The sequence below is a fragment of the Eutrigla gurnardus genome (genome assembly GCF_963514095.1).
Source record: "Eutrigla gurnardus genome assembly, chromosome: 16".
NCBI lineage: Eukaryota > Metazoa > Chordata > Actinopteri > Perciformes > Triglidae > Eutrigla > Eutrigla gurnardus.
In genome coordinates, this window is record NC_139927.1 from 14163562 (window position 1) to 14190648 (window position 27087).

The 27087-nt window shown below is 40.4% G+C and overlaps 2 protein-coding genes across 2 annotated transcripts; both read left to right on the forward strand.

The window, feature by feature from the left end:
* The first annotated feature begins 792 nt into the window (after positions 1-792).
* Positions 793-9380, forward strand: LOC311026512 (microtubule-associated protein RP/EB family member 3-like). Its single transcript, XM_084030113.1, has 7 exons — positions 793-909; positions 4707-4831; positions 4925-5070; positions 5735-5894; positions 6599-6735; positions 7098-7247; positions 7850-9380. Exons 2-7 carry the CDS (start codon positions 4711-4713, stop codon positions 7916-7918), a joined length of 783 nt encoding a protein of 260 aa, XP_083886239.1. The 5' UTR covers positions 793-909; positions 4707-4710; the 3' UTR covers positions 7919-9380.
* Positions 9381-10920: 1540 nt separating this feature from the next.
* On the forward strand, positions 10921-22527 carry tmem214 (transmembrane protein 214). The gene is made up of 17 exons (XM_084030962.1): positions 10921-11160; positions 14706-14896; positions 15334-15484; positions 15608-15742; positions 16211-16293; positions 16507-16612; positions 17399-17480; positions 17698-17799; positions 18363-18504; positions 18901-18992; positions 19117-19165; positions 19317-19424; positions 19541-19658; positions 19773-19869; positions 20604-20772; positions 20870-21021; positions 21305-22527. The coding sequence occupies exons 1-17, from the start codon at positions 11010-11012 to the stop codon at positions 21429-21431; spliced, it is 2055 nt and encodes a 684-aa protein (XP_083887088.1). The 5' UTR covers positions 10921-11009; the 3' UTR covers positions 21432-22527.
* The last annotated feature ends 4560 nt before the right edge of the window (positions 22528-27087 follow it).

A 27087-nucleotide genomic window follows, 5' to 3' on the forward strand; every position in this document is an offset into this window, starting at 1 on the left:
ACTGGCTCCACATTAACGAGCTGCAACATTAAAATGTTCTTACATGTTTCTATTAGTGATAAATAATATAATATTCTATAACACGTTGAAAGGAGTCATTCTGCAAAATGAGTACCTTCTCTTTAAGCAAGTTTGGAAGAAGTACTCATATTTTTAATTAAGTAAATGTAGCCAAGATTTCTCTTGAGTAAAAGCACAAAAGTATTAACTGCAAAATGTATTTAAAGCCATCATAGTTATTATCATATATCGTTTTGGTATATTATTACTGGTGCTTTAACATGTACGCAGCATTTTAATGTTACAGCTGGTGGATGTGGAGAACATTTAAACTACTTCATATACCATTGGAGAGTTTAATATATGGCATAGTATCATATTGTGTGAATTGATCATACATTTTATTTTCTAAAATTGTATTGTAGAGTAACTTGTAAAATAAATATACAATATATCCCCCTGAGATGTAGTGTAGCAGAAGTAGAGCAGAAAATCTAAATACTCAAGGAATTAAAAGTACATCAATGTTGTTGTACTGTACAATGCTTGAGCGTATGAACTTAGTTTCCAACACTGATTTAGAACATTTTTCTACTTTTACATTAATAGTAACATTTCTAACCAAGACTTTTACTTGTAGTATTGCTGTAGTTAAGTATTTCTACTTACAAAGGGTCTGAATACTTCTTCAACTCAAGCTAAATCATCCAACATCGGAGGCATTCTTCCCCCCATTTCAGTTCACGAGGACACCAGCGTGCAACTGCCCTGCGCATGCGCACTAGCCCAGCAGTTTAGGAGGAGGGAGTGCAGTCTCGCGTAACTTTGCTGAGGCAACGGTCGTAGCAACAGAAAAGCCCATCATCAGACACAACGGGACGGCTGTAAGAGGGACGCTGTCGCACTTCAGTGAGTACTATTAACTCAACTTAACTTAAAATGTGCGTCTTTACGTTTGAAATCACTTTATTTAATGACTTGTTTCATTTACGTCTCGCGCAGGTATGTGCGTCGTCACGTAGCTGACAGTTATTCTGTCCCTGGTTATGTGCGTGTGTTATCGAAAAGGCCTTCAGAGTTGGGGGCGGCGTTAGGCTGAAAACAAAAGTCTCGTCTCAGTTACTCTTCGATGTGTTTTAGCTAGCACACCTCGCCGCGGTGACATTCAACGAGGTGGAAAGTCTCTGAATTCCACAACGGGCAGGCGGCCGCGAGCGGTGTTAGCGGTGTTAGCTAGGAGCTAGCGGCGTCACGGTAACGGCTGTCGCACTGAGCGAGCTGTAACGTCAACTGTCAAAACTGACGGAGCCGCGACACCGACCGGCAGCACTGGGCTGCCAAGTTTAATTAATCAACACAACACACGAATGTGTTTTAATGTACTTTTACAGTTAATTTGAGGTTTTTATATAATTGTACTGTCTTGCCTACTTTTTTTCTGCAACTGCTGCACAACAGTTTGCATCAGGAGGGACCAATAAACGTACCCCTTGTGTAAAACTTTTATGTATCCCCAACAAGCCTTATTTTATTGAATCATTTTACAATCGGTGAGTCATATAGTATGACAGCAGTGCAGTCTCATAAGAATGTCAATGCTTTGCTGTTGCCGGCTCTTTCCCAATTAAACCTTTTTATCATCCGTTATCTTATACTGTCTTTTGATAGCAACTGTTGTATTTAAATATGGTCACAACAATTGATTTTTGACCCCTTTTACAGCAGCAATGTACGATTATTTTCATTATTGATTCATCTTTTATTTCCTTAATTCATCATTTTGTCCAAAATATGTCAAGATATTCAGTTTAATCCAACTGCAATCTTTTCTCATTTGAGTAGCTGTAGTGTTTTTTTGTTTGTTGGAATTTTCACTTAAAAGTTGATTTACCCTAAGCAGTTAATTGAGTCAACTGTGAAGGCACTTTCTGTCAGTTGACTAATTGTTACGACTCTAGTTACAATAATAAGTAAACTACAAACAACACAATCAAACAAAAACTATTTAATTGTATAAAAGTGAACAAAACGTCCAGTTAAGATGCAAAAGCGGTTGCCAAAACTATCTAAAACAAAGTACAGATCCCTTAAATTCCCCTTAAAAGCGCGATACAAATACATTAATTATTATTAAAAATGGACTTGAGCTCATCAAAAATAATCAGCACTGACAATTTCAAGCCAGATTTAACAGTTAAATAATAGTCCACGTTATATCTTAATTTGGTGGTGTAAAGGGAGAAAAGAGAAAGCTTTTAGAAATTATATCCTATTATTAATACAGACCTGTACCATAATAAATGGTCAAATGCAGAGAAAAGGGCTGTGATGTATTGATGTGGAGAATGATCTGGAAGTTGGAAAAGTCCAGGATTAGGTCTTATAAACCCAAATAGATTAATTTGTATTACCATCAAGGAAATCTAAAACTTTTGTTTTGAACACCAAGATAATCAAGGTAACATTTTCTGTGAATAAATTAAATGTTTATGACAATTGTTTGACCTACTGATAACTATTTAATGAAAACGTAAGTTAAAACTAGTATTTATTGTTTGTAGTGGCACTGTCAATCTGTGTTAATTTGCAAATTTGCCTGTTAATGAACTTTGTTTGTCTTGTACATATCTAAAGAGGTCTTAGTGACTGGATAGTTATATATTAATAGTGGACTTGACAGTCTGGGAGCTACATATAACGCACAAATAAGTCAAAGTAGACAAGTAGACACTGTGGCATAGCCAGCAGATTCACCAACCCAAAATTGCACCAATTGCATGTTCATTTGAATGCCATCAGTTCACAGGAAATGCTTTGTTATTGTTGAATGTTTCCCAGTCTAAAGCTGTCAGTGTGGCTGTATGGGTTTGTATGCCTGTTGGATCCTCTTGCTGGTGATCTCTGCTGCCTTTGTGCACCATGATGGGTTACAGCGTTTTCAACCTGGGCTCAAAGGATTAACTGAAGCAGAGATTAGTGAACTAGTGAGTGAACTAGTGAGTGGCTGCTAGTTCATCTGTTGTGTTTAATTTTGTAACCATGGGAGGGAGCTCATGAGCAGGAGACCAAACCATTCTGACCATACAGCTACTTTTGACAAGTAGACACAGTTACAGAGGAAGTTATGTTTAAAGAGAACATACAAAGACGAGACTGTTAGTGTGGTTGTTTTTGAAACAAACTTTAAACAAAGTGTTTACATGGTTGAACTATAGGCTTAAAACAGTCCAGGATTCCAAGTGGGGCCAGTAAAATCTGACAATTTAAAAATAATAAAATCTTATGACTTTAGGAGATTAAATGGTTTGTGTCATTGAATCATTTTAATGAAAAAATGTGATGTTTCTGTCTTAAAAAAAAAAGATTTCTTAGAAAAGGGTTTATTTGAAAAAATAAAACATAGTTTCCAGTCACATTTCACCAATTCATTCATTCTACTCATCATTTTACAGCCTGGATTCAGGAATGAGGTTTAAGGTTCAGTTTATTGTCATTGTCAAACAGGGTTGCACAACAAACTGCCGTTTGTCCAATTTTAGCTTCACACAAAAAACAACAACTTTATTATACGTGGAGGGTGGAGGATGAATTTAGGAGCCTGAAGTAAGAAGCTGCTCTGAAGTCTGGTGGTACAGCAGCTGATACTTCTGTAACGCTTTACAGACGGCAGCAGGGTGAACAGGCTGTGGCTGGGTGTTGTGACTTTTGCTCACACTTTAAGTGAAGTTAAGATAAGATAAGCCTTTATGATCCCGAGAGGCTAAATAAATAATAATAATAAAAAAGAGTTATTGTCAGAAGTGGGATTCAAACACATGCCTCCAGGGGAGACTGGGATCTGAACACCTAGCGCCTAGAACTCTGTTGTAACATCTGAGCTCCCTTCACTTATAGGGAGCTTGAACATGGAAACATAGGGTACACAAATATGCCAAAATAAGAAAGAATCACCTGGCATTCTGAACTTTTTGTCTTTACCATTAAGACTGTGATTTGATTTGAGTACATTGCAAACAGTATGTACACATATTCTTGTTTATACAGTGTACAGTTAAAGAGACCACCTTTTTATTTGGATGTCCAATCAGTGGTGATGGTAAATGCAGTCAATTGAAGCAAGAAATTCCTCAGTGCGTGCTATATTCACATTGAGCTGAGTTCTCCTGCTCCGTGCCAGCAGTGCCTTCATGTACCAGGATGCATTGCATTGTGCATCCCACCAGCCATATCCTCTCACATGACTGTTTCAACCTGGCCCTCTCTCCACTGCATTTTTCTTACTGTATGCTTTTGCTCAAATATTATTATTAAATCATGTTTTGTGATGCAATTTCCACTTTTGTAGATGTAGCTCATTTGTGTTCCATGTGAAAAGAACAAGGACATTCTGTTATTGAGTGTCATCTAGAGCATGTTCCCTGGCTATCCAGTACAAGCTGAAATAGCCTGATCTTCTTTTCATCCAGCTACTTCATTATCACATAATTTCACGGCACTGGACGCAGGAGCAGATTTTGTTTGGCTTTCTCCATCAATACAGCATGCACAGAGGATTTATTGCTTCAATCGGCTACATTCCCTTTACGTATATTTGTAAGTTGTTTTCAAACTGCAGAATATAGGAATGTATCAGCCTTCAGAAATAAATATCATTCAACTGTTGCATTTGATATCTGCATGCTTGTGTGTATGTTCTTGTGAATCAGGAGGATGGCAGTGAATGTCTACTCCACCTCAATGACCATAGAGAATTTGAGTCGTCATGACATGTTGGCATGGGTCAACGACTCTCTACAGCTCACACACACAAAGATTGAGCAGCTCTGTTCGGGTAAACGCACACCTAAAAAAAAAAGTTGTAATTCACTTCAAAATATATATCAAGATCTTAAAATTAATCTGTAATCTGTTCCCCCCCCCCCAGGCGCTGCTTACTGTCAGTTCATGGACATGCTGTTTCCAGGGTGCATATTAATGAAGAAGGTTAAGTTCAATGCTAAATTGGAACATGAATACATCCACAATTTCAAGGTCTTACAGGCTTCATTCAAGAGAATGAATGTGGACAAGGTGAGAACACACGCATCCACACATTCAGATTAGATTCCATTCAACAAATTGTCTCCCCAGGTTAACGGAGATGTTGAAGTATGTAAGTTGACATAAAATACATCTCTGGTAAAAAGTCACCTCTATTTTGTTTTCATCATTTCTTGAGTTATTTTGGTTTTTACTTTGACAGATATATAGGGGAATCAGAGGAGGGTCAGTTAAACGGGAATTTGTGTTTACATGGTGGGTATCGTAAACATGGTCACTGTTTGTATTGATCGTGTTATCCACAGATTTAGTTATTATCTCCACCAGGCATAAGCGAGTGTGCATCTATGTCTGTCCACAGCTAATCTCACATAGTACTGGACCTATACTTTGTGCTCATTTATGACAGTATGCTCAAGGACAACTCCTAGTTACAGCGATTCACACTTTTTGAAAAACATACTTTTGCTGTCATTCACTGCTGACTCCTCACCTCGTCTCCAAGGCCACATTTCGGCCTTTGTCATAGCTCAAAAACTTGTACTTTTCTAATTTAGTGACCTCATGAAATGTTCTTTTTCTGGCATGCCAAGGATTAGCATTTCTTTTCTATCCATATCGAGGAGTCGCATCCACTGCGGTGTAAATTACATTATATGGAAGATATCACCACCTCATTTCTCTCTTCCCTCAGATCATCCCTGTGGAAAGGCTGGTGAAGGGGAAGTTCCAGGACAACTTTGAGTTCCTTCAGTGGTTTAAGAAGTTTTTTGATGCCAACTATGACGGGAAAGAATACGACCCTCTAATGTCACGGCAGGGTCAGGAGGGAACGCCGCCTCCACCCAACCCAGGTACAACACAGATACACTTGTCCCTATTTGGCTGTGTGTGCCTCAAATGCTTCATTTCATTGCCGTCACCTCTTCATGCAAACGCATCCCCACCTCTAACCCAGGTGAACCCATTCTCCGCAAACCTAAAAGACCCTCTCACTCAGGTAACATCCCCTGCATCGACCATGTGTGTATGTGTGTGTGTTCCTCAGTGCTTGTAGAGTGCTGTACCATCATTCAAACTCTTGAGTTACTTGGTTTATGGATTTGTCTATTGTGGCTGGTTGACTATCTTTGTAGTTGTACGCAACTACAAAACAAGAAGAATATAGATTTTTAATAGTTTGTGGACATCTCTCTAAAAGCAGAAATGCTAAGTGATGGTTAAATAAAGAGGTCAGATTTATTTTTTAGACTATGTAAATATGAAATAAAGTTTATGGTTGTTGTTGCCACTGAAACTTTTGCAAAGTGGGGACAATTTGGCACGTGCTCATTTCCTGAAGGGGTTATAGGACTCGGCTTTAAGGTTAGTAGTTGGTTCAGGATTGGGTCAGAGTTAAGGTTAGTTTGTGTCTCCACTGGCAGCGAAAACCGCAGTACAGCAGCATAGCAACAATAGCTGTAACTCCTTCGTCATTGTCTTCACTGCTTCTCATCAGCCACTGTGCACTCAGACAAGTGTAGATGTATAAACATTTGAGGGTGTTTATCTCCTCCAGGTCCCATGAGAACATCTCCCACAGCACCAAAGAATGTTCCCACCCCCCAGAGGCAGATCAACATGGCAGCAGCTCGCAGAACGTCTCCCATGACCCGCAACGGAGGAGACGCGGAGCTCATGGAGCTCAACCAGCAGGTACCGACGGCTGTGATCTGTTCAACCATGTCTAAAAAAAAACCACCCTGTAGTTTCCTACCATGATACCCCACCCTGCTACCAGCGTGGGTCTCACATTACATTGCACGGTGACACTCGTTTTCACATTGAGAGCCCTTTGTAGCACAAGCAACGCCATGTTCAGAATACTAAACGGGTCCCGGTCGGCCCAACGAGATAACAACACAAGGTCACTGTGCCCGTTCCCTCGGGACTGACATAATTTCACATTGTTACACAATACTTTGAAGTCTCTTCATAGAATAAAGTAAGCTTATCAAACAAATAATAAAATGTATTTCATAGCCACAAGCTGTTTCACAAACTGTCTCTGCCCATAGCTGCTGGATCTCAAGCTGACTATAGACGGACTGGAGAAGGAGAGGGACTTCTACTTTGGAAAGCTGAGAGACATTGAGCTCCTCTGCCAGGACAACGAAAAGAATTGCCCAATCCTCAACAAAATCATGAATGTACTTTATGCTACGGAGGTAAACACAGTCACACACACAGATCGTATGCGTCAGGGCAGATTATTTTATACTTTTTTCAGTGTTTACTTACATACAATAATAGCAGCAATTACGAGCTCAATGCGGTGCGCTCTCTTGAGGTCCTTAAGCTTCAGGCCCCTTGTCTCCTTGATGGTTTAAACCTAGAAATCAATCGCTGATTCCTTTCTTCTCTCTCCAGCACGTGAGTCTCACATTGTTTTGGCGGTGTCGGTTCTCAGGCTGATCTCTATGGTCACAATTTTCTGTAAGATTCTACTCTGACTCCCTGGCCGTGTATTTTACCCATCAGGGACTCTCATTTTTGTACAGACTGAATCCACTCTCTGAGCTACAGAGATCAACGGTGTATCAGTTGAGTTGTTGAGTTGCAGTAGTTTGTTAAATTTTGATCCTCTTTCACCGAATCTAGTGTTGTAGCTGGGTCTGGGTTTGAGTTTTTGTTTGTCACAGCGTATCGAGTACACATACTGTAGTTATGCAGGTAATTTCACCTATTAGACTTATAGGTATATTCACTCTGGGACGTGGGCAGATACTGTACATTGATGACGTACACTGACCATAGGCTTCTCCCGCAGGACGGATTTGCACCACCAGAGGATGAAGAAATTGACGAAGGGGCACAGGGAGCCCAGGAGGAGTTCTGAACTATTCTTCTTCTCTCCCTTCCTCCTCACCCCAACTCTCACCCTTTAATCTACCTGCTAATTATTTTCATAATCCCCCTCTTTCCCCCCCTTTTTTTAAAATTGTATTTTATTTTTTACAACCCACTCCCTTCTCCCATCTTGGCTGCGGCTGTCCATATCTATAACGACTTTATTACACAGCACTCAGTTCCCACAGTCTTACTAGCGAAGGACACTTCACCAGACCTGTCTGGACGAGAGCCCACCAACCTGGCTTGGTTTTTTCTCAACTTTATTCTAACCTGTTACCAGAGCTACCTACAGCTGCACAGCAGGGCTGGTTTAGCCTGCTAGAACAATTTAGGGTTAATGGCAATGAGCTTACAGGGATCCAGCATTAACAGCCTGAAGCCAACAGTGCTATCAGTCTGGCTGTCTTAAGAGGCAGGTCACTTTCTCACAACATGTACTTTGTTTGGTGAACACACACACAGATGCACACATGCATCAGGGTTCTGCAGAGTTTATATATGAAACCACGCGTTTTCCACACAATGTGACCAGTTTTAGGATATTTTGGCTGTATTTTTCACAAGGTGATATTATAAATGGTGTTAAGCCCTTCAGGAGAGAGGCCTGCACATATATTTTCAACATATTAAATATGATGACACGTTATTGTACATTTACCCCCCACCGCCTGGACATATCACAGACTTTGAACTGCTCACATGCATGAAGAAGTCACAATTCCCAAGGTGAAAGCATTACTGTCTGATTTATTCATCAAGGTGTGTCCCACCAGAGCGAGTTTTCTCATAACAGTTTTGACAGCTTGTTTATGAGACAGCCTGATGTATTTATGATTTTATTTATTTATCTTTTTTTTATCTGCTACAGAAAAAAAGAAGTGGTTTTGGATTGAGGGAAACTGAAGGTCTTGCACTAAATGTAGCGAAACAAACTGACTGAAATGATCCAAAATGCCAACATGCAGTCAAGATACAGAAAGATGCAATTATATATTTTATAGATTTGTTTTAAAGAGTTTTTTTTTTATTTGCATTGGATTCTTCAATAACCAAGTTGGAGGCGTCAGTGTAAGAATTATTTATCAGATAAAATGTAAAAAAAAAAATTAAAATTAAAAATTAAAAAAAAAAAAGTAAAAAGTAAAAGTAAGACTACAAAGACACACTACTTAATACTAATGTTTGACTGTGTAAATTGAGTTGAACATTTTAGCTGCTAACGTTATTGTTCTGTTGCCGTATTTAATTGAGTTTTTTTTTGCAAATCTTTAAAATGCCACAGTGGCTGCCAAGGAACCATTGGTGTGGTTTATTGTGATTGACAGCTAGTAGTTGAACCAGCAAACATCGAAAAAAAAACCCTCTTACAATTTCTTGCCACTTGATACACTTGCATCATTTGCAGCTGCTGTTGGAATGAAATAAAGCTCTGATGTTCAAGAAAAGTAACAAACGTCATTGTTATTGTGTGTGTGGGCTGTATTTCTCATTTACTATCTAATTCTAAATCACATCTCGCCATCATGCTCAGAGACATTATTCACCCTTGTTAAATACTTTGGGACAAAGAGATAAAAAGTAAAAAGTTTAACATATTGACCCAGCATGACGTCCATTGTGGTCAGTGGTTAGGCTTCCACTCGTTGAATGGAGAAGATCTTGAGAGAGATCCAGGACCAAACATTAATTGACTCATTTGAGCGACACTTAAGTACCTCTGTTAAGAGACGCTGCAGCCGCCAGTTCCACAGACAGCAGCCAGATAGAAAACTGCAGCTGGCCCAATGATTTAAGTGGACCTGGCACCGGTCAAAGATGAAGCCAACAATGACGCTTTTCTACCATGGTTCTAGTTCAATACTATCAAATGGAAACTAACCTGCCCTCCATCATTGCCTTTCTATAACTTACTATTTGTGTTATTGTGTTCACATCTCCGTTCCCGTTTATATCAAGAATAGAATTAGAAAATAGAACAGGAAGGTGGTTTCGCATGTTTTACTTATTGTTGCTAAAATAAAACAAGCAAATTATTTGCAGAACAGCCTTGAGTTAATAAAATGTCATGGGCCTTGGGCTTGGTCTGAGCTGATTGTATTATTCATTTATGTCCAAACAACAATAGCCCTTCCTGAGTTTTGGGTCATACTTTAAAAAAAACTAAAACAAAAAACAGACCAAACTCCTGAGCGTTTGTTGACTCAGTCTCAATTAAAATGATAAATATATAGAAAAAATGAATTTATTGTGACTGACACATCCACACAGCTCAGTTTTATAGTTTTTTTGTGTACATGAATTTAACATTTTAGCATTGATAGCATGTATGTTATCATTATCCACAATAATACATCATAACTTATTTCGTTGATTATCCATCCATCCATTGTCTACCGCTTATCCTGTATTCAGGGTCTATAACGCAGTAAATAGAAGTAGAGTAATTCCATTTTATCTACATTTGTCTTTAGTTACTTTTCAGATTACGGTATTTAATACTCTTTCCACCAGTGGAAAAAACCCACATATCTCCAAATTTGATGGTTTTGAATTAGATTTTTTTCCCCTGATAAACTGAAGGATTGCTACTTTAAACATCTACAGCACATTAATACAGCAGTAATATTAATCCAAAATATAACACTGACAGGGAACATTTTTCTTTTAATAGTTCAAGTGAATGCAGCTGATACTGTAATACTCTCAAAGCCTATACTTAAGTAAGGATTTTGATGCAGGCCTTTTAACTTGTAGTGAGGTATTTTCGAAGCGTGGCATTACTTTTAATTAAGTTAATTATATAAATACTTCAACCACTGCCTAACTGAATTTAAAAAAAGATACCCAGTGTTACTTTGGATTAATATGTAAGACGTGTTAACAAAAACGTAGACGTGTACGAACTAGAAGGTAACGGTCCAATCTCTCTGACGTCACGTCGACAAAAGAGACGTGGCATGCGGACGGTTAAATGATCAGAGCCGTTGAGTCGAGTCGTCCTGTTTCCTTCAGCGGTGAGGCAGGAGAGCCAGGAAGTCACGTTACCCCGACCTAAATAACGACCTGGACCAGAAGAAATGGCATCAAATAATGGCTCAGTCGGCAAGTGGGAGGTAGTTAAGAAAGGGAAGAAAAATAACAGCAACGTTGGAGGCAAGAGCGCCACTGACAAGAAATCCGGCAGCGGGGGGAGGAAAGCCTTGGGCGAATCCAACCAGCCGGCCAGACGTAAGTGAACATGGCCCTGCTAGCTGCTTCATGACCCGTTTACCTCACTGTAAAAAGTTTAAATGAAAGGAAAGGGATGGAGTTACACGCGTGGCTATTTTTTACAAGCTAAATAGTCTGTTTAAATATTAACTTTTCAGCATATTAGCGGTAATGATAGTACTGTTAACCGGGAGATGGCTCGTAGCTGTCATCTGATTTGACAAGCTAGCCGCTGTAGCCTAGCATCGCGCAGTAGCGTTACTTCCCTACGATATATGTATATTTTGGGGGGTTGTCCCGTTTGGCACCAGTTCCTGTGAGCGGCTTTAACATTACTTGAGCTCCCCGGCTGACATATTAATTTCAAAAGTGGCCCTAATAGCTAACTGGCCTTCATGGACATTGTACTCCGGACACATACACGACTAAAAATATTCGCTAGCTTGTGTAGTTGAACGTTAGCTTGCTAGCAGGCTTTCCAGCAGTGTGTCAACAAAGGCAACGTCATCATTCAGAAGCTGCATATTTGAAGCATCTGTGTAGCATTGTTGTCTTTGCGCTGCTATTGGCTACATTTCTTAACAAGAAACACTTCCCAATGGTGTTGTAATGTTGTAGTTTAACGTTGTTCTTAGCCTGCCCTCAGAGTCACTGTGCTGAGTGGTCAATTATCAATGTGGTGGCTTTAATCCCATGATTTATAAAATATGAGGCCTGGCAATATTCTATATTTTTTTCATTTAACTCATAACCACAGCATGATATAACATAGCATGTAGCATATGAAACATGGGGCATTTACTGGTCCCATAAACAGAAGTGCATTAAATGTGTATTCATTTGCTGCAGAAAATAGTCCTCCAACAAATGCAGTTTACTCCTTTTGAGTCACATTTGCTCAAAGTCTAGACTAGTGTTCACCAGGTTTAAGAGCCCTGGTTGTTTTCTTGATGTTTGTAAACTATATAATAAGGCCATCCTTATCATTAAGACATTGAGAGTGGACAATATATTAATGTAATTCTGTATAGCCTAACTGAAGTTCTGCACTGTTTTGTTTTATGGCAGGATTTTATATTTTTTCCACACATTAATAATGAATTGTTAGTTTTCACCTGTAGATATGTTTGATCAAATTATCACAAAGCAAACCTGGGACAAGGTAGTGTTTGAGCAGAGAAAAACTAAAACCATTGTGATGATTCCTTATTTGCTTAAATTACTAGAACATAATTATAAACCTCTGATGCAGTATTTGTTTTGGTATTATTCAGTAACTCTGCATTCAGTAAATCTGGAAACAACTAGCCTGAGCTACCGCACCCTCTCCACAGCAACTTTAGATCTGACTCTGCCACTGCTCTTTATTTATGCACCAGTTTTAACAGTAAATGCTGGTCCAAAGTCTGTCTGATCACAGCAACTGTGTCAGTTTGGAGGTTGCGTAAAGGTTTTGTCTATGGAAGGGAATTGATACGATTTTATTGGTACCAACACTAGTATTGATTCTCTTTATTAGATCGTTCATCTTTATCAATTCTCTTATTGATTCCTGATAATATATTTAAAAGTTTATAAAAGTAGGCCTACACAGGTTTCAGCTTAAGACAGTAAATGTGACACCTATATGTTTCACATGACATGTCTGGACAAGTTATAGGATATCTGAAGAGTGCTCTTTCAACTGAAGAGATTATGTCCAGTCCAACATGTTATTGGACCTCAAATCTGATGCACAGTAACGATCTCCAAAGAGCAGATTCATGTATGCGTTGACAATCAATTTTTCCAACTAGATTAGTAGTTTCTCGCTTTACTTGCACTAATTACCAGTATAATATTTTATGACGCATAATGTGAGTCTTAATAATGTCAGATAAACGTTGGCAGTGGCACTGTCATGAGGGTATACGCAGAGAAACAAATGTGACCAGATCAGCAAGGCGTGTCTTACTGTTGTTGAGAAGTGTCTGAAAATGATTTGCTGTATGTGAAGCATCCTGTCACATATACTTCTGCTGGTGTTAGAATCCTTTCCCAGGGCCATGTTGTCTCATATTACACCCAAAAAGACCAGCATGACCCTCTGCTGACACCAGGGCTGTGTCCGTAATCACCCCCTCATTCACTACTCACTAGACCTGAATAGTTTCCTGATCCAGAAAAGATCTCCACACCCTCCCTGACAACTTAATTTAAGCAGGTGTTCATCAGTGGAGCTTGAGAAAAATGCAAGACTGCATTTCACGTGGATAGTGATACAAAATAAACAATAGTGAAGTGAAGGGTTTCATTTAAGGGTAAGAATCATAATAATAGCCCAAATAAAATGAACATGTCATAATTCAATAAAAATAATTTGCCTAGGTGTCGACTCTTTAGGTGCAAATTGGTCAAGTTTCCACTTTTCCATATTGCTTTCTTCTTATTTATTTATTTTTAGCTCCTCCTTTGCATGCGTACCTTCTTAAACTAACTACAACCTGTTCCCCCTGAGAAGACTCTCCTCTATTTGTCTTGTGGTAATATTTGAAATTTACAAGGACTGGTTGCAAATCTCCATGTTGGAGTGATGTGAAGTGATGCTCTTTAATTAAGTTATGTTGACTGGATTCTTATAATTAATGAAAGAAGCTGGCGTTACCCTGTTTAATTTCTTCATGAGTATGAACATTGTTTTATCATTAAAAATGCACAGAGATGAAACTGGCTTTAGTTCTCAGTATAGGGAAGTTAAGAGTTATCCAGACTGACCGACATTTAAAGAAGGAACTGAATCCAATATGATGAAATGAATCCTGTCTTTGTGTTGTGTTGTACTGACACACAGACCAGATATATAGATCAGGGTTTGTCGGCAGTAAGGCTGAATGATCAGTGAACAACTGGTGACCTGACTCAAGTTTGTGGGTCGCTATGACTGGCAATCACGTGTGCAGTTGTGTTGAGTTATTTACTCTAAATATCTTTGCTACATGATAAAGAGCTGAAAATATCCCTCAACAAATGCACTATTTCCTCCTGTTTGATTAAGAGGAAAAAATACAAGAAGAGGAATATATAGATGTGACCTGTTTTTAAAGATTTAGGAACAGGTGAGCTTTGATCTGAGAGCCACAGATTGGGAAGGAAAGTCAGAAAGTATTGATTGATTTAATGGGATTTGTTGACAATTAATTAACGGATACCTAAAACAGGATTATTTTAGAGAAGAAAAGATTATCTTATTTTACTCACATTAAAGTGGACATGGTTCATTTGAAAAAGGGGTCTGAACAAGTTACTCGGGCTAATACTTGAAATGCTGCTGCTGCTTAACTCTATTCCTTTGTGGATTGTAATGAGCGTTGTGTGAAATTTGTCTGGGATAATAACGTTCTATTATGCAAGCCATAGAGGGAGGGAGGAAACGCTGAATGTGAGGGGAGGGTAATGCTATGATTTCATCGACTCATTTTTTTAGGACACAAGTTGGATATAAGTACGTGATACTGAGGGGGGGAAAAAAACTATATATCGGCACAAAGGCGTGACTTAACCACTGCTGCCTTGTTTCTTTTCAGCACCCCTGATGATGTCCGAGACTCTGTACGACAGCTTTGAGAAGATGGGAAAGAAACAGAAGGAGCAGGTTCCACCACCAGCTGAGCCTGAAAATAAGAAGCCCTCATCAAGTAAATCATCCAAGAAAACGCACTCCAGCAGTCCAGTCCCTCCCCCCACTCCTAAGACCCTTGAGGAAGCCTTCAAAACTGTGAGTAATGTGAGAATGCACATGCATCTCTCCGTTTTGTTTTATCACGCCTGTTTAAAATGTCCTGGTTTTTGGCTGCTGAAATGTGTGTGCGTACATTGAAAGCTTAAAGCTGAACTATTTAGGGAAATAATTATTTAGCTATTGTGCAGATTTTGTGTGTGACTTCTGCCCTTGTTTTTATTTGCTAAATATTACTTATATTTGTGATCCTAAAGTAGTGGTGTGATCATTTTCTCTATCAAAAATTGTAATCATCTTTGCAAACCCTCTAAAAGCTATAAATATCTCCATGCAAACACACTGAAACAATGCTGCACTGTGGCGTCTTCCAAGCCAACTATCACATGCTGAAACAAAGTCTCCTCTTGACGTTGTGGTTGTGCTGTTTCTGAGTAAGCATTCCTGAAGATTTCTCCGTCCTGTTCCCTTTTTAGTTGGATGTTGGGGACCTGAAGCAGCAGTTGGCTCGCAGTCAGACCCTGTTCCCAGAAAACCCATCAGTGTGGGTCAAAGACCTGGCAGGATACCTCAACCTCAATCTCACTGCACCAGAGAGTGAGCCCACACTCAGCAGCTATGCTCACGGTGGGTCAAACTCAGGCCTTTTTTTTTTATAAGCAAGAGTAAGAAGCCAATATTGTGCACATTCAATAAAGCCCTTTAGGATTCTAAAAAGACTCCTTTTTTTTTTTTTTTTTTTCTCCACAGACTACCCATACTGCCTTTCAGGAAAAGAGCTGAAGAGCGTGATCAAAGGCCTCATCGGACGCTGCAGTGACATTCTGCCAGATTTCTTCGACCACTGTGTTTATACTATGCTCAGGGAGCTGGACAGACAGTCAGGTAGGTGTAAGAGCTGACGTGGAGGGTTGGAGGTTGTCTGTGATGCCACACACCTATCTTTATTGTTGTTTCTACTTTAGATACTATGTGAACTTTACACTTAATAGGGGACATGCTTATTTTGCAGCTCCATACTTCTACTTCTTCTAGTAGACCCTGTTTGCATGCTTTAATGTTCAAAATACACATGAATATACCTGTATTGAAGTGAGTGCTAAATCTATGTATATTTGAAAGTCTTTTATGGGACCTTTTTGCCTTTTATTACACAGTAGATAACGGTGAGGGGACAGGAAATGAGGGGAGAGGGGGGTAGAAGGGACTTGTACCAGGGACATTGTAATAACATGGTTGGCATCAAGGCCACGGGGACACCGCATCAAATTAATATTTCACCGTGACTTGATTTCCTCATGGTCAGAGTAAATGGGGATTGCCAGGGTTAAGCTCTTTCTCCTTTATTTTCAGGAGAACCACTGCATGGCTACAGAGTTTGCATCCAGGCAATCCTACAGGACAAACCAAGGATAGCCACCCAAAACCTGCCAGAGGTGTGTGTGTGTGTGTGTGTGTGCGTTTGTCCTTCAGTGCTGGAGGTTACTGCTTCACTGCACCTGTCTGCTCTAAATGTACTTAAATTAAGTAACAACATAAGTTATGTAATTGCTTTCTTTTAAACATGTGTCCAATGTACTGGAGGATTTGCAATACGTTTGCAATAGCATTGTTGTAATATCCCCCTTCCTCTTGTCTGTGTTCTCCAGTATTTGGAGTTACTGCGATCAGTTCAGAATCGTCCAGTGAAGTGTTTGACCATCATGTGGGCTCTTGGCCAAGCTGGCTTTTATGACCTCAGCCAGGGACTAAGAGGTAGGTAGACTGTCAAACACACACTCATTTCACAACGTGGTACATATGTAGACACAGTATTTTAGCATCCTCTGCACTGCATTCGTCCCAGTGTGTCTCCCCTTTCTCTTACTTTCCCAACAAAATGTGCTGTTCCGGGTTGGGGGGGTTGATGAAGCAACAGTACACAGTATTGCAGCAACACATCCAGTGCAAGTTTGAACGCACTGTAACTTCAGCCTGGTGTGCTCTCTTGTGTTTGGTGAGGCTGTGAGGTGGGTGTAAGTCAGTAGGCAGGGGAAGATGAATATACTTGGAAGATTACATAACAACCTGCAAAATAAAGTTATTGAGAACCGTTCAACTGACCCAAGGGTAAGAAGACACAAGTCGACTCATTCAGAGGCAACCTGACATTGAAGTATGTCCAGTAGCACACGCAATAGAAGTGGGACAAAATGATATGAACAGTAAATGAATAAAATGGCACCAGTCAATGTCACGAGAACAGTATTACATCAGAGTGCATTTAACATGCTTAGCTCTTCATAGACTTGCATAACGGTGAAATGACCTTGGCGTGGTTTGTTTTCCTTTGACAAACACAAGAAATGCCTGCAGAACTCAACTTTGTGTTATATTTCACCGTATTACTTAGATTATTACTAGGCTTTGCTGCTGAAGTTGCTCTAGGCTGATTTTTTTTTAATTTTTTTATTGAATGCTGTAAAGGCCAACTGTTGACACATTTAACGCCGGAACAAAAAGCCCCTGTGATGTGAATACAGTTCTTTATTTGTGTTTCAGTGTGGCTGGGTATCATGCTTCCTGTGCTTGGAGTGAAGTCCTTGTCTTCGTATGCCATTGCATATCTGGAGAGACTTCTCCTGTAAGTCTTCCTGAGAAATATCTGACTCATTTTATTTTTTTCCTATACTTATAGAACCAAACCCTTCTTTTCTATTGTGTTTCCCTGAACTTCCATTTCTTTTCTTACTAGCTTTTAATGGTTAGGATATATTGTATGAAGGCTGCAGTGTGTTTTAATGTGGGACTAAATTAAACTATACCTTGACTCTTAAATATTTTACTTCTTCTTTTCCCAGACTTCATGCAAACTTAACAAAGGGGTTTGGTATCATGGGTCCTAAAGAGTTCTTTCCTTTACTGGATTTCGCCTTCATGCCCAAGAATGCCCTGTCATCAAGGTAAATGTAACATAATGCAAATGCCGAAACCCAGTCATGTTGAGTTTTCCTCGATTTCATTGTTGAATAATCTAAGGTGCACAGCGTGACTTAACAGTGTAGAGAAGTGGGTGTAGAGAATGGATGGTTATGAGTTTAGCCAGGATCTTTAACCCCAAATGATACTTCATCAAACAACCACAAGAAGTGACTTTAGGAACCTAAGAGAAGGACAGCGTGGCTTGATTATGCACTGAAGCCATTTAAAAAATCATTGTGAATGCCGTCTCTTGTTTTACTAGTAGTCTTTAGTTTTGTTTGTTTTTACTCGTCCCATTAAATTTGTATTTGCACAGTTTGGACCAGTTTGATGACACAAACAGATGTTATCATTCAGGAATGCCAATTAAGAAAATGTGATTTTTGTTTTGTTTTTAATGACATATTGCTGTCACATTCATTGTTTTCATTCGTAAAATAATTTCTCTCAAGTATATCTGAACACTTTGGCAACAGCTTAGTGCCTTTTTTTTTTTGCCTTCCAGTGACTTTTTACTTTAGTCAAACACTTTGTTTGTGTTCAGTCTGCAGGAACAGCTGAGGCGTCTGTACCCTCGACTGAAGGCCCTTGCATTCGGAGCCAAACCCGAGAGCACGTTACACACATACCTGCCATCCTTTTTGTCCAGAGCCACACCACACTGTCCAGATGACATGAAGAGAGAGGTAAGACATCCACATCATTTAAAAAGATATTTTCTACATAACGCTGCTGCTACAGTCGTCTCAGTATAGTTTAGCTCTGTGCAGCAGAATCAATTATATTGATAAGTGACCTATCATACAGTTTGTTGTTAAAACCCTCATTATGGTGACCAGCTTCATAAACGGTCAAGATAGCATTTTGGCAAATGGCTGAACTTAAAGTTACTTTAGTTTGATAGAATTACCTGTAAAAATGAAATGTGGTTATCAATAAAGTCAACATGAATTAATCTGCTTCTGCTATCACTGTTGATCCATCGTAATAAAACCAAAATCACTGGTTAGTGGTAAAGAAGGCACTATGGAGAATTAAAGCTACAAAAGAGTCTTTCTTCCTCCCTCTCATGTTTTTTGCAGCTGCTCAGCAGTATGACGGAGTGTTTGTGTGTGGATGTCCAGAGTCTTGGAGTGTGGAGGCAGCTCTATATAAAACACTTACCCCAGTCCAGGTGAGTGATGTGCTTTTTGTGCGTGACATGGTTATATAAGTAAAATGCAATAATTCTGCATAAAAATGATTTATACTGATAGATGGAGCTGACTGTTCCTCTTTTCTTTTTTTTGCTTCTCCAGTCTGCTGTTGAACCATTTGTTGAAGTCCTGGAGTATCCTGCCACCAAAGGTAGGACTCCTGCCTTGAGGTCTGATGGTTGATGAGCCAATAGCAGCTCTCCATAGTTTAATGAGAGCATTGTAGCGTTTTACACTGAGAGAGCAACAACTTTATTGATTAATTCCAAAGTTTACATGCTGTGCTTTATTGTCCATCTTAGCTCCGGAAGAACCTTGAAGAAACAATCCAGTCTTTCAAAGTGACTAACGAAGAGATGAGAGACACGGCGGAATCTCAGGAGCTCCAGGAATGCAATAGCCTGTGCCAGGTGAGACAAATGGTCACTGTATGAGCCGAATAAAGCTGCAAAGTTTAAAGCTTCTTGGAGAAGTTTGGCTTTGTGTCGGTGAAATGTTTGCTCAGTGTTTCCTCTTCCGTCTCCAGAATCTGCAGGTGAAGATGCGTGGTCGCGGTTTCCCGTGGTCCAAACTGCTTATGGTTTTGCTCGTGTTTGCCGCGGGCTTCATTGCTCATGACATCAGATCTCAAGGCTCCTTCGCAGGTCTGTCTGAGTCCTGTTTATCCATTATTTTTATATCGGAACATGCAAGACTGTTCCGATTGACTTCTTTTGTTTGTTTTGATACAGTCTTACAAAGTGCGTTGTGTGTTTCAGAATCCACCACGGCAAGCTATCTACGCAACTCAGGGGTCACAGCTGTGTCTCAGCAGGCCTGCAGCAAAATCAAGGTCTACTCTAAACAGGGCTTCAGGTATGCTCTCAGAATTTGTCTCTTTTCTCGACTTCTGTTCTCTCTGTCTGACCAGAGGCCAGTCGAACCAAAGCTTAAGATCCACTTCCTGTCAACGCAGCTGGAAAGCAGTTTGTTCACCATCTGCTCTACTGGCTGATTTTATAAACTCTGTGGCCACTTCATTATGTGCAGCTGCACAATCCAATGCAATCCAGTACAACTGTTAAACAGCTTTTGTGGTTGCTGCTACTATTCTGACCCCCCCATGTGTAATAGGGAGGGCAAAATATTAGCATATATTCTGAATAATATACAGTTCAGTACAACAGAATATTTAACTATGACCTCAACAATAAACCTAATTGAATTTGCAACACTATACATTTCTTAAAGATAGTTGTTATGGCAGGGATGTCATACTAAATTGCATTTGATCGCACAGGAATATCTAACAAAGTAATCAAATATATCCCACAAGACTTTGTGTCGTGTACGAATTGAAAAGTCCAGTTGAAATGTAGAAGGAACAATGGAACATAGCAGTAGACTACTTTGCATTGGGAAACAGTTCACAGCAACATTTACATAGTTATCAGGCATTTTACATGTGTAAAACTCGTCTCTAAATAACTTTGACTTTGTGCACCTACTGACCAAAGGGACGTGTCTTTAAACCTACTTGATGTTTAATGTTTATGCAACTAAATAATTTAACTTGGGTTTATATTCTGTGTTTTTTGCATCCTCTGTAGCTGGTTGGAGACCAACACTCCTTATTATTACTCTGAGTGTGCGCGGGTCTTGGGGCCACTAATGGACCAGGGTTTGGAAAAGACAAAAACCGCAGCCATCTTCATTTCTGAAAACATCACACAGTTTATTCTCTGGGTCAAAGAAAAGACACCGCAGGCCATAGAATGGGTAAGGCCTCAAATCAGTGTTTTTCATTGAATCAAAGAGTTGCTAACAAGATGCAACGGTTGTATTTACCTCTTTCTACCTGTGTATCTTTGCCCAGGTGAACAACAACACTCCTGACAGTGTATTCCAGCTGTTGGCGTATTTAAAGGAACTGCTCCTCTCGCTCCATCAGAACTACATCCTGCCAGCGCTGGCATATATATATGAGCTGCTACAGCGAGCGTGGACCATCCTACAGGACTCCTGCAAGTCAGTACTTTGAGCATATATTTTGTAGCCCCATTTTTCTGAATGTGAGCTGGTCTGGATGTATGTAATTAAAACGAAAATATTGGATTAGTCATGGAAAAATGTTGGTGCAGCTCTTCTCTAAATCGGTGTTTGCAGGTAAATATAGGGCCAAAAAACTGAAAAATATCCTCGTCCATAACCTCCTCTGCACTCATAATTTGGGATGCCATTTGTGCTGTTCTTGTTATTGTTCTGAAGGACAAACTCTCACAAAAATATCCCTTTCTGTTCTTTCCTCCAGTGGTGAGGTGTCTGTATCGTGTCTGCAGGGCCACGCTTTGTCCATCACCAACTCAACGTGGCAGCTGGTCCAACACACGACGTCGGCAATCAAGACGTGGGCTCAGGAGCTGCTGACACCAGCGTGATGACATTACAGATGCTGACTAATTCACATACACATACAATATACACACATGAAGTTATATACACACAAACACCCAGTCTGAGGCTGCCTTTCAGTGTGACTCTCTCAAGCCGTGATTGGACACTGTGGGGTCAGAAAAACCAACTCACTCAAAAAGGACCCTTCTATCTCTTGTTTTGGTTACATTTTTTAAATCGGTTTTCTGTTTGTTTTTTTCTACCAATCTTTTTGTCACTGCTGGACGCAGAGGTCGTCTCTCTCTCTCTCTCTCTCTCTCTTTCTCTCTCGCCCTCCCTGAGTTTTCTACTGCAAAGCTATTGCTTTAACCTTTGGGTTAAACGGATTGTGTAATTTATAGAAAATGTAGGTTTGTAGATGATTTATAAACCATTTTTATTTAAAGATATATTAAGAAAAAGTGTTATATGAAAACTTGGTAAAGGGCAGGAAAAGATCAAAAAACATATTCAAGACTTTTCCAAGCCACTGAAGACCTTGTCGGTTAACTTCCGAGGGCCACATCACCTCCCACATCGGTATGTTTGTTTGTGTCGGGCTCAGTGAAGCCTTCATCAAACGTGAGCATCTGTCCAATGGACATATTGTGGGTAAAGGGTCACAATTACTGGTGGATTGACTCCCATCAGAACCCGAAAGGGTAATGCTGAAAACATGCATCAGTCCAAAAGGTCCAGAAGAAGAAGAAGCAGAAATCTACCTGGTGTTTTGTCTGTCCTGCACATGTCCTCGTCTCGTCTTTGCTGCTTCGCTGTCTGTCTGCTGTTCCTCAAGCTTTTTCATTTGCCATCATTAGCTCAACGCTTGAGCTAAAAACAGCAGTTGTGTTCTCACACTTGAAGGTTGATGATGTTCTGTGTGGATCAACAAGCTTATTCTTGATAATGGGAACATGATTAACCCTGTGCCAACGTCCCCCTGTATGCCAGGGTATAAAGAGTAAACAACCCTGTCTAGGCTAGACCAACATTTCTGACCAGCTCATTCACTAACCCTTCTTTGTAAACAAGATGTTATGATGGATATGGCAGTGAATAATGTCTTACTTTGTATTGTAAATGATTTATAATAAAGACTCAACCCCATTGGTTGGTTTATCTGTTTTTTTGTCATCCAAAGTAAACTTTTTAATATCGATATTTTCACAGAAAGCTCCACAAACTTTTTATTTGCAGATGAAGAACATTTGGTTTGATCAAAAGCACCGAAATGGCAACGAAATGGACCTTGTTGATTTTGTTTAGCCCGCTGCTTCTGAAGTCAATATTGAACTTTGAACCACAAGAATAATGGTGTGATACAACGCTTTCTCACAGCATTTTATTAATGGAGAATTAAGTTATATACAAAAACAGCCAATAATAATAATATGTTAAAACATATTCTAAATGTCTGAGGATGTTAGATCACAGGAAACAGTTGAGGAAAAGCTCATAAAAGAAAAACAGCAAAAACAGTTTCCAGCATATAAATGCAACATTATAAGACTGTCTTACCTACTGGGGGGGAACTATGGCATGTCCTGCACTATTAGCAATCGTTATGGCTCTAAATGTCTAATGTATGCCCTTTATTGTTTGTTGATATTATATCAATCACCCTTATTTGGAAATCAATCGTGTAGCGGTCAACTTTTTGTAAACCAATCGAATGACGAAGTGAATAATGTGACAGACAATCAGATTGTGCGGGTTTAAATAAATCACACGTGTAGCGGTGAGTCTGCGTCGTGTTTCTGCGTTGCTAACATGCTACGGTCTCCGTGGTATTCGGGAGGTAAGATACAACTTTGAATGAACTTGTGAATGTATGTTTGGGTAAGGAAGTTAATTCACAGTTACTTCATACATCAATTGGCAATAGCATTAATTGGTAGCAATGCTGTGCGGGAGCAGAGAGGGCACCAACATGCGCGCTGACACATCACTCCGAAACACCAGCGACCCTCCACGACAACTTCCCATCATCGCCCCTTCGATAGCTCAGTTGGTAGAGCGGAGGACTGTAGAGTGAAATCACAAGAAATCCTTAGGTCGCTGGTTCAAATCCGGCTCGAAGGAGGTAACTTTATCTACTTTTGAACACGTCAAAACGCCACAGATAACGCTAGTTTATACGGGACGGCGGTCGCTAACAATTGCCACAACTGTATCCTGTTAGCTATCATGGTAATATAAAGTCAGCGGCTGCAGGGTTGACTCGAAACTAAACTATAATTCAGATGTTGTTTGTTGTGTTTTCCCTATAATGGCGTCATGTGATCATGGATCATGAAGTGGCCCGTCGCACGCCCATGTGAATAGTTCACTTCATTGGTGATTCAGGAGCCACTTACCAAGCGCTAAAGACACTAGTTTTGTTGAGGGGTGGTGGATTCAGGAGTCACGTGCCTCTCACAGCATTAACGACCCCACAAGAGGTTAAATATCTAAGTGATTTCTAAATAAAGGAAATGTCGGTCACTCCCTTCATCCCCTTCGATAGCTCAGTTGGTAGAGCGGAGGACTGTAGAGTTCAAACACAAGACATCCTTAGGTCGCTGGTTCAAATCCGGCTCGAAGGAGGTGTATTTTTCGTTTTATAATACGAAAACGTTTTGCCGAATCGGCATCGCAACACCTGTACTCTGTAAGCTATCATGACAGTACAAAGAAAATGGTTGCAGAAGCAATGCCATCTGTGTTCACAATTGAGCGTTAACTATCAGTTATTATTAATTCACATTTAGATGTTAAACGTTCACGGTTACTGCGTAAACTTGTACCATCTAAATGTGAATCGATAATACCATAAAGGAAAACGATTCTATATATTTAGGCGTAGTTGTAGCGACTCACTCAATGTTATATACGGACTTGTCGTCAGTGGCGCATGTGGGGGATTAGCTCAGATGGTAGAGCGCTCGCTTAGCATGCGAGAGGTAGCGGGATCGATGCCCGCATCCTCCAGAATTGCTTTTTTGTTATTTGCTTCAGAATATCTACTTCTTTATACAGTATTTTTATAATCTTACACTCACCTGAAATTATTTTTCCTGGTTTAAAAGACTTCTTTTCCTTTGTCAACCACACGTGCCCTTGGTCGGTTCTCTATGGTGGTCACTCAGAAGGCTAAAGTTTTCGAGTTTCCTGAATAATCAGATAGGACTTGCCTTGCCCGATAGCTTCCAAAAGGTAAGTTGTTGTAATGTGCCGTCATATTGATGTGTTTAATAAGGGTATGTAGGCACCGTACAGACTTTGGCAACACATTTCTTTAAAGGACTGCCATTTTATAATAGCACCCGCTACACAACAACACATCGATTCTATAGCACCTGCTAAATAATGACGGTAATCTATGGGACCCCCACCCAGGTTACAGAGGGGGCAAATCGGCAGAAAATATATTATTTTAGCGGACCTGAGAAGGAAAACAGATTTCATATTAGTCCAAGTTATTTCATTTCACAATACTAAAATACTTAAAACTACCAATATATAAATAGCAAAGGGCATAACATGAAATACAATAGATAAAATGGCTACAACAATAGGCAGGACAGGTTACTCACACAGGGAGATTCTATCACAGACCCCACCCCTATAGAAACCACCACATGTGCACACCAATCACTGCAACCACTTCAACTTACACTGCAAGGACAAGCAACCTACAATCCAGTGAAGTGACCTTCACACCCATCACTCTGCATGCAAGGAGGGGTGCATATCCCACGATGACTCCCCGCAGATCACCCCTCTGCCTATAGTTCTGCCTAGTTCACTAACCCATACCTCTTCAGCACAGGACTACAGAGCTCAATCTGGATCACCCCAGGACAGTCACACCACAACTAAATATACAAAAGGCCTCATTAGTTTTCCCATAAGGCAATATAACACATCTTTCTCCTTCAATCTCCCTTACCTGCATAGACCTGCAACCCTGCCACACAACCAGGCCTCAAACGAAGAGGCACTAATTGCCCACACCTGTCGTTATAAAGGCGGGGAGGAGGACCAGAGGGGTGGAGGAGACAACCAGACTGATTGGATCCTTGATCAGTCTGTTTGACGGTGTGAGTGGGAAGGACACTCTAGGCGTTCCTCTGCTGGACCACGTGCAAATCCAGCACATATGGCAGGAGCAGGAGAAACACCTTGGCTGTATCCAGGACCCAGAGGACTTCCAGCTCTACACCAACACAAGCACCCTGAACAAAGGCGGTGTGGAGCTGTGCTGCTACAGGTGTGCCCGTGGCTCTACTTCGCTGGAGTCCTTTCACCTCCACCTAAACAGATTCATTCCAGGTATGGCATACATATGGGTAACTAGTTTCTGTTTTACAGTAGTATTACACACCTTTTCTACCCTAGTTTAAGAACTCTTTTTCTCAGTATGTCTGATTGTAATGACAATTCTTTTTTTTAACATAATTCTATGTTACAGATTATTCATATTATTTCAAATGCTTCTTTGTTATATAACCTTCAGGAACCAGTGCAAGTGATGCGCATTTCCAGGCGTATCTCCTTGAAGGGCTGATGCGCTGGAATGATGACCGGATGGAGGACGCCGTGAGGGGATCACCTTCCGTCCGCTCTTACGGCAGCACACTGAGAGAGGCAGTGGACCAGCTCAGCCGAAAGGTGCTAGGGACACGCTGGGATGAGCGCTATCGCACCCCTGGAGTGTACACAGGCAAGAAATAATTCCTTATTCAACATGAGAGAGAGAAACTTAATTAATTTGTTCTTAAATAAGACTATTCATTAATCAAATTAACCTTTAATGTAATAGATATTATATCCACGAGGCCAGAGGTATCAACATCGGTGGATTATCCATCACCAACCCCACGATCATGAGTGCTATATTGCTTACAAATATTCATAATACTCTCTATTTTCTGTTTTGTTTTTGCAGGTGAATTGCTGGGAATGGAGTACTTGTACAGCCAGACCAGCAAAGCCCTGACTCCAGTGCTCCAGAACCCAGTGGAGGAGGCCAGACTGGTGGAGGAGATAGATGACGACGACATCGAAGATGAGGGTTTTGAGGAAGAGAACACAGAGGACATCACAGTTCCTGTGCTCCATGAGGATGACCCCTCCCGTCAACTGCCCTCATCATTGATGACGAGTCCTCAGGCCTCTCCACCTCAGGCCCCTGCATCACTTGATGATCTGCCGTCCACGTCAGGTGATGGAGGACATCATCCTACCGCTGCCCCTTCAGTACCGCCTGACACCTCTCAGGCTGCACTGGACAGTGAAACCAATCTGTCAGACGAGGCTCAGGTAAGACACTTTAATGGCTATTTCAAATTAAACTCAATTACATTTTATTTCCCATTTACTACTAATCAATCCATTTATTAGGGAGAAGTCATTGGACCGAATGGGGTCGCTGGGTGGGACAAAGTCCAGGATCTCGCTGCTTACCTGGTGGGTCTCCGTGAGGCATCTTACCTCACTGAACCGCAGGTGACCCAGGTCATCCAGCTGTGGACAGCTCTCCCTGTGACAAGATGCGGGACAACTACCAGGTCCCCTTTGTTTATAGTGGGATGGTAGTCTTTGGATTCCGGGTTAAAACGATAGGGCCGAAGTTTGGAACTACTCTTCAACAATATGCTCACATTATGTTACTTAATT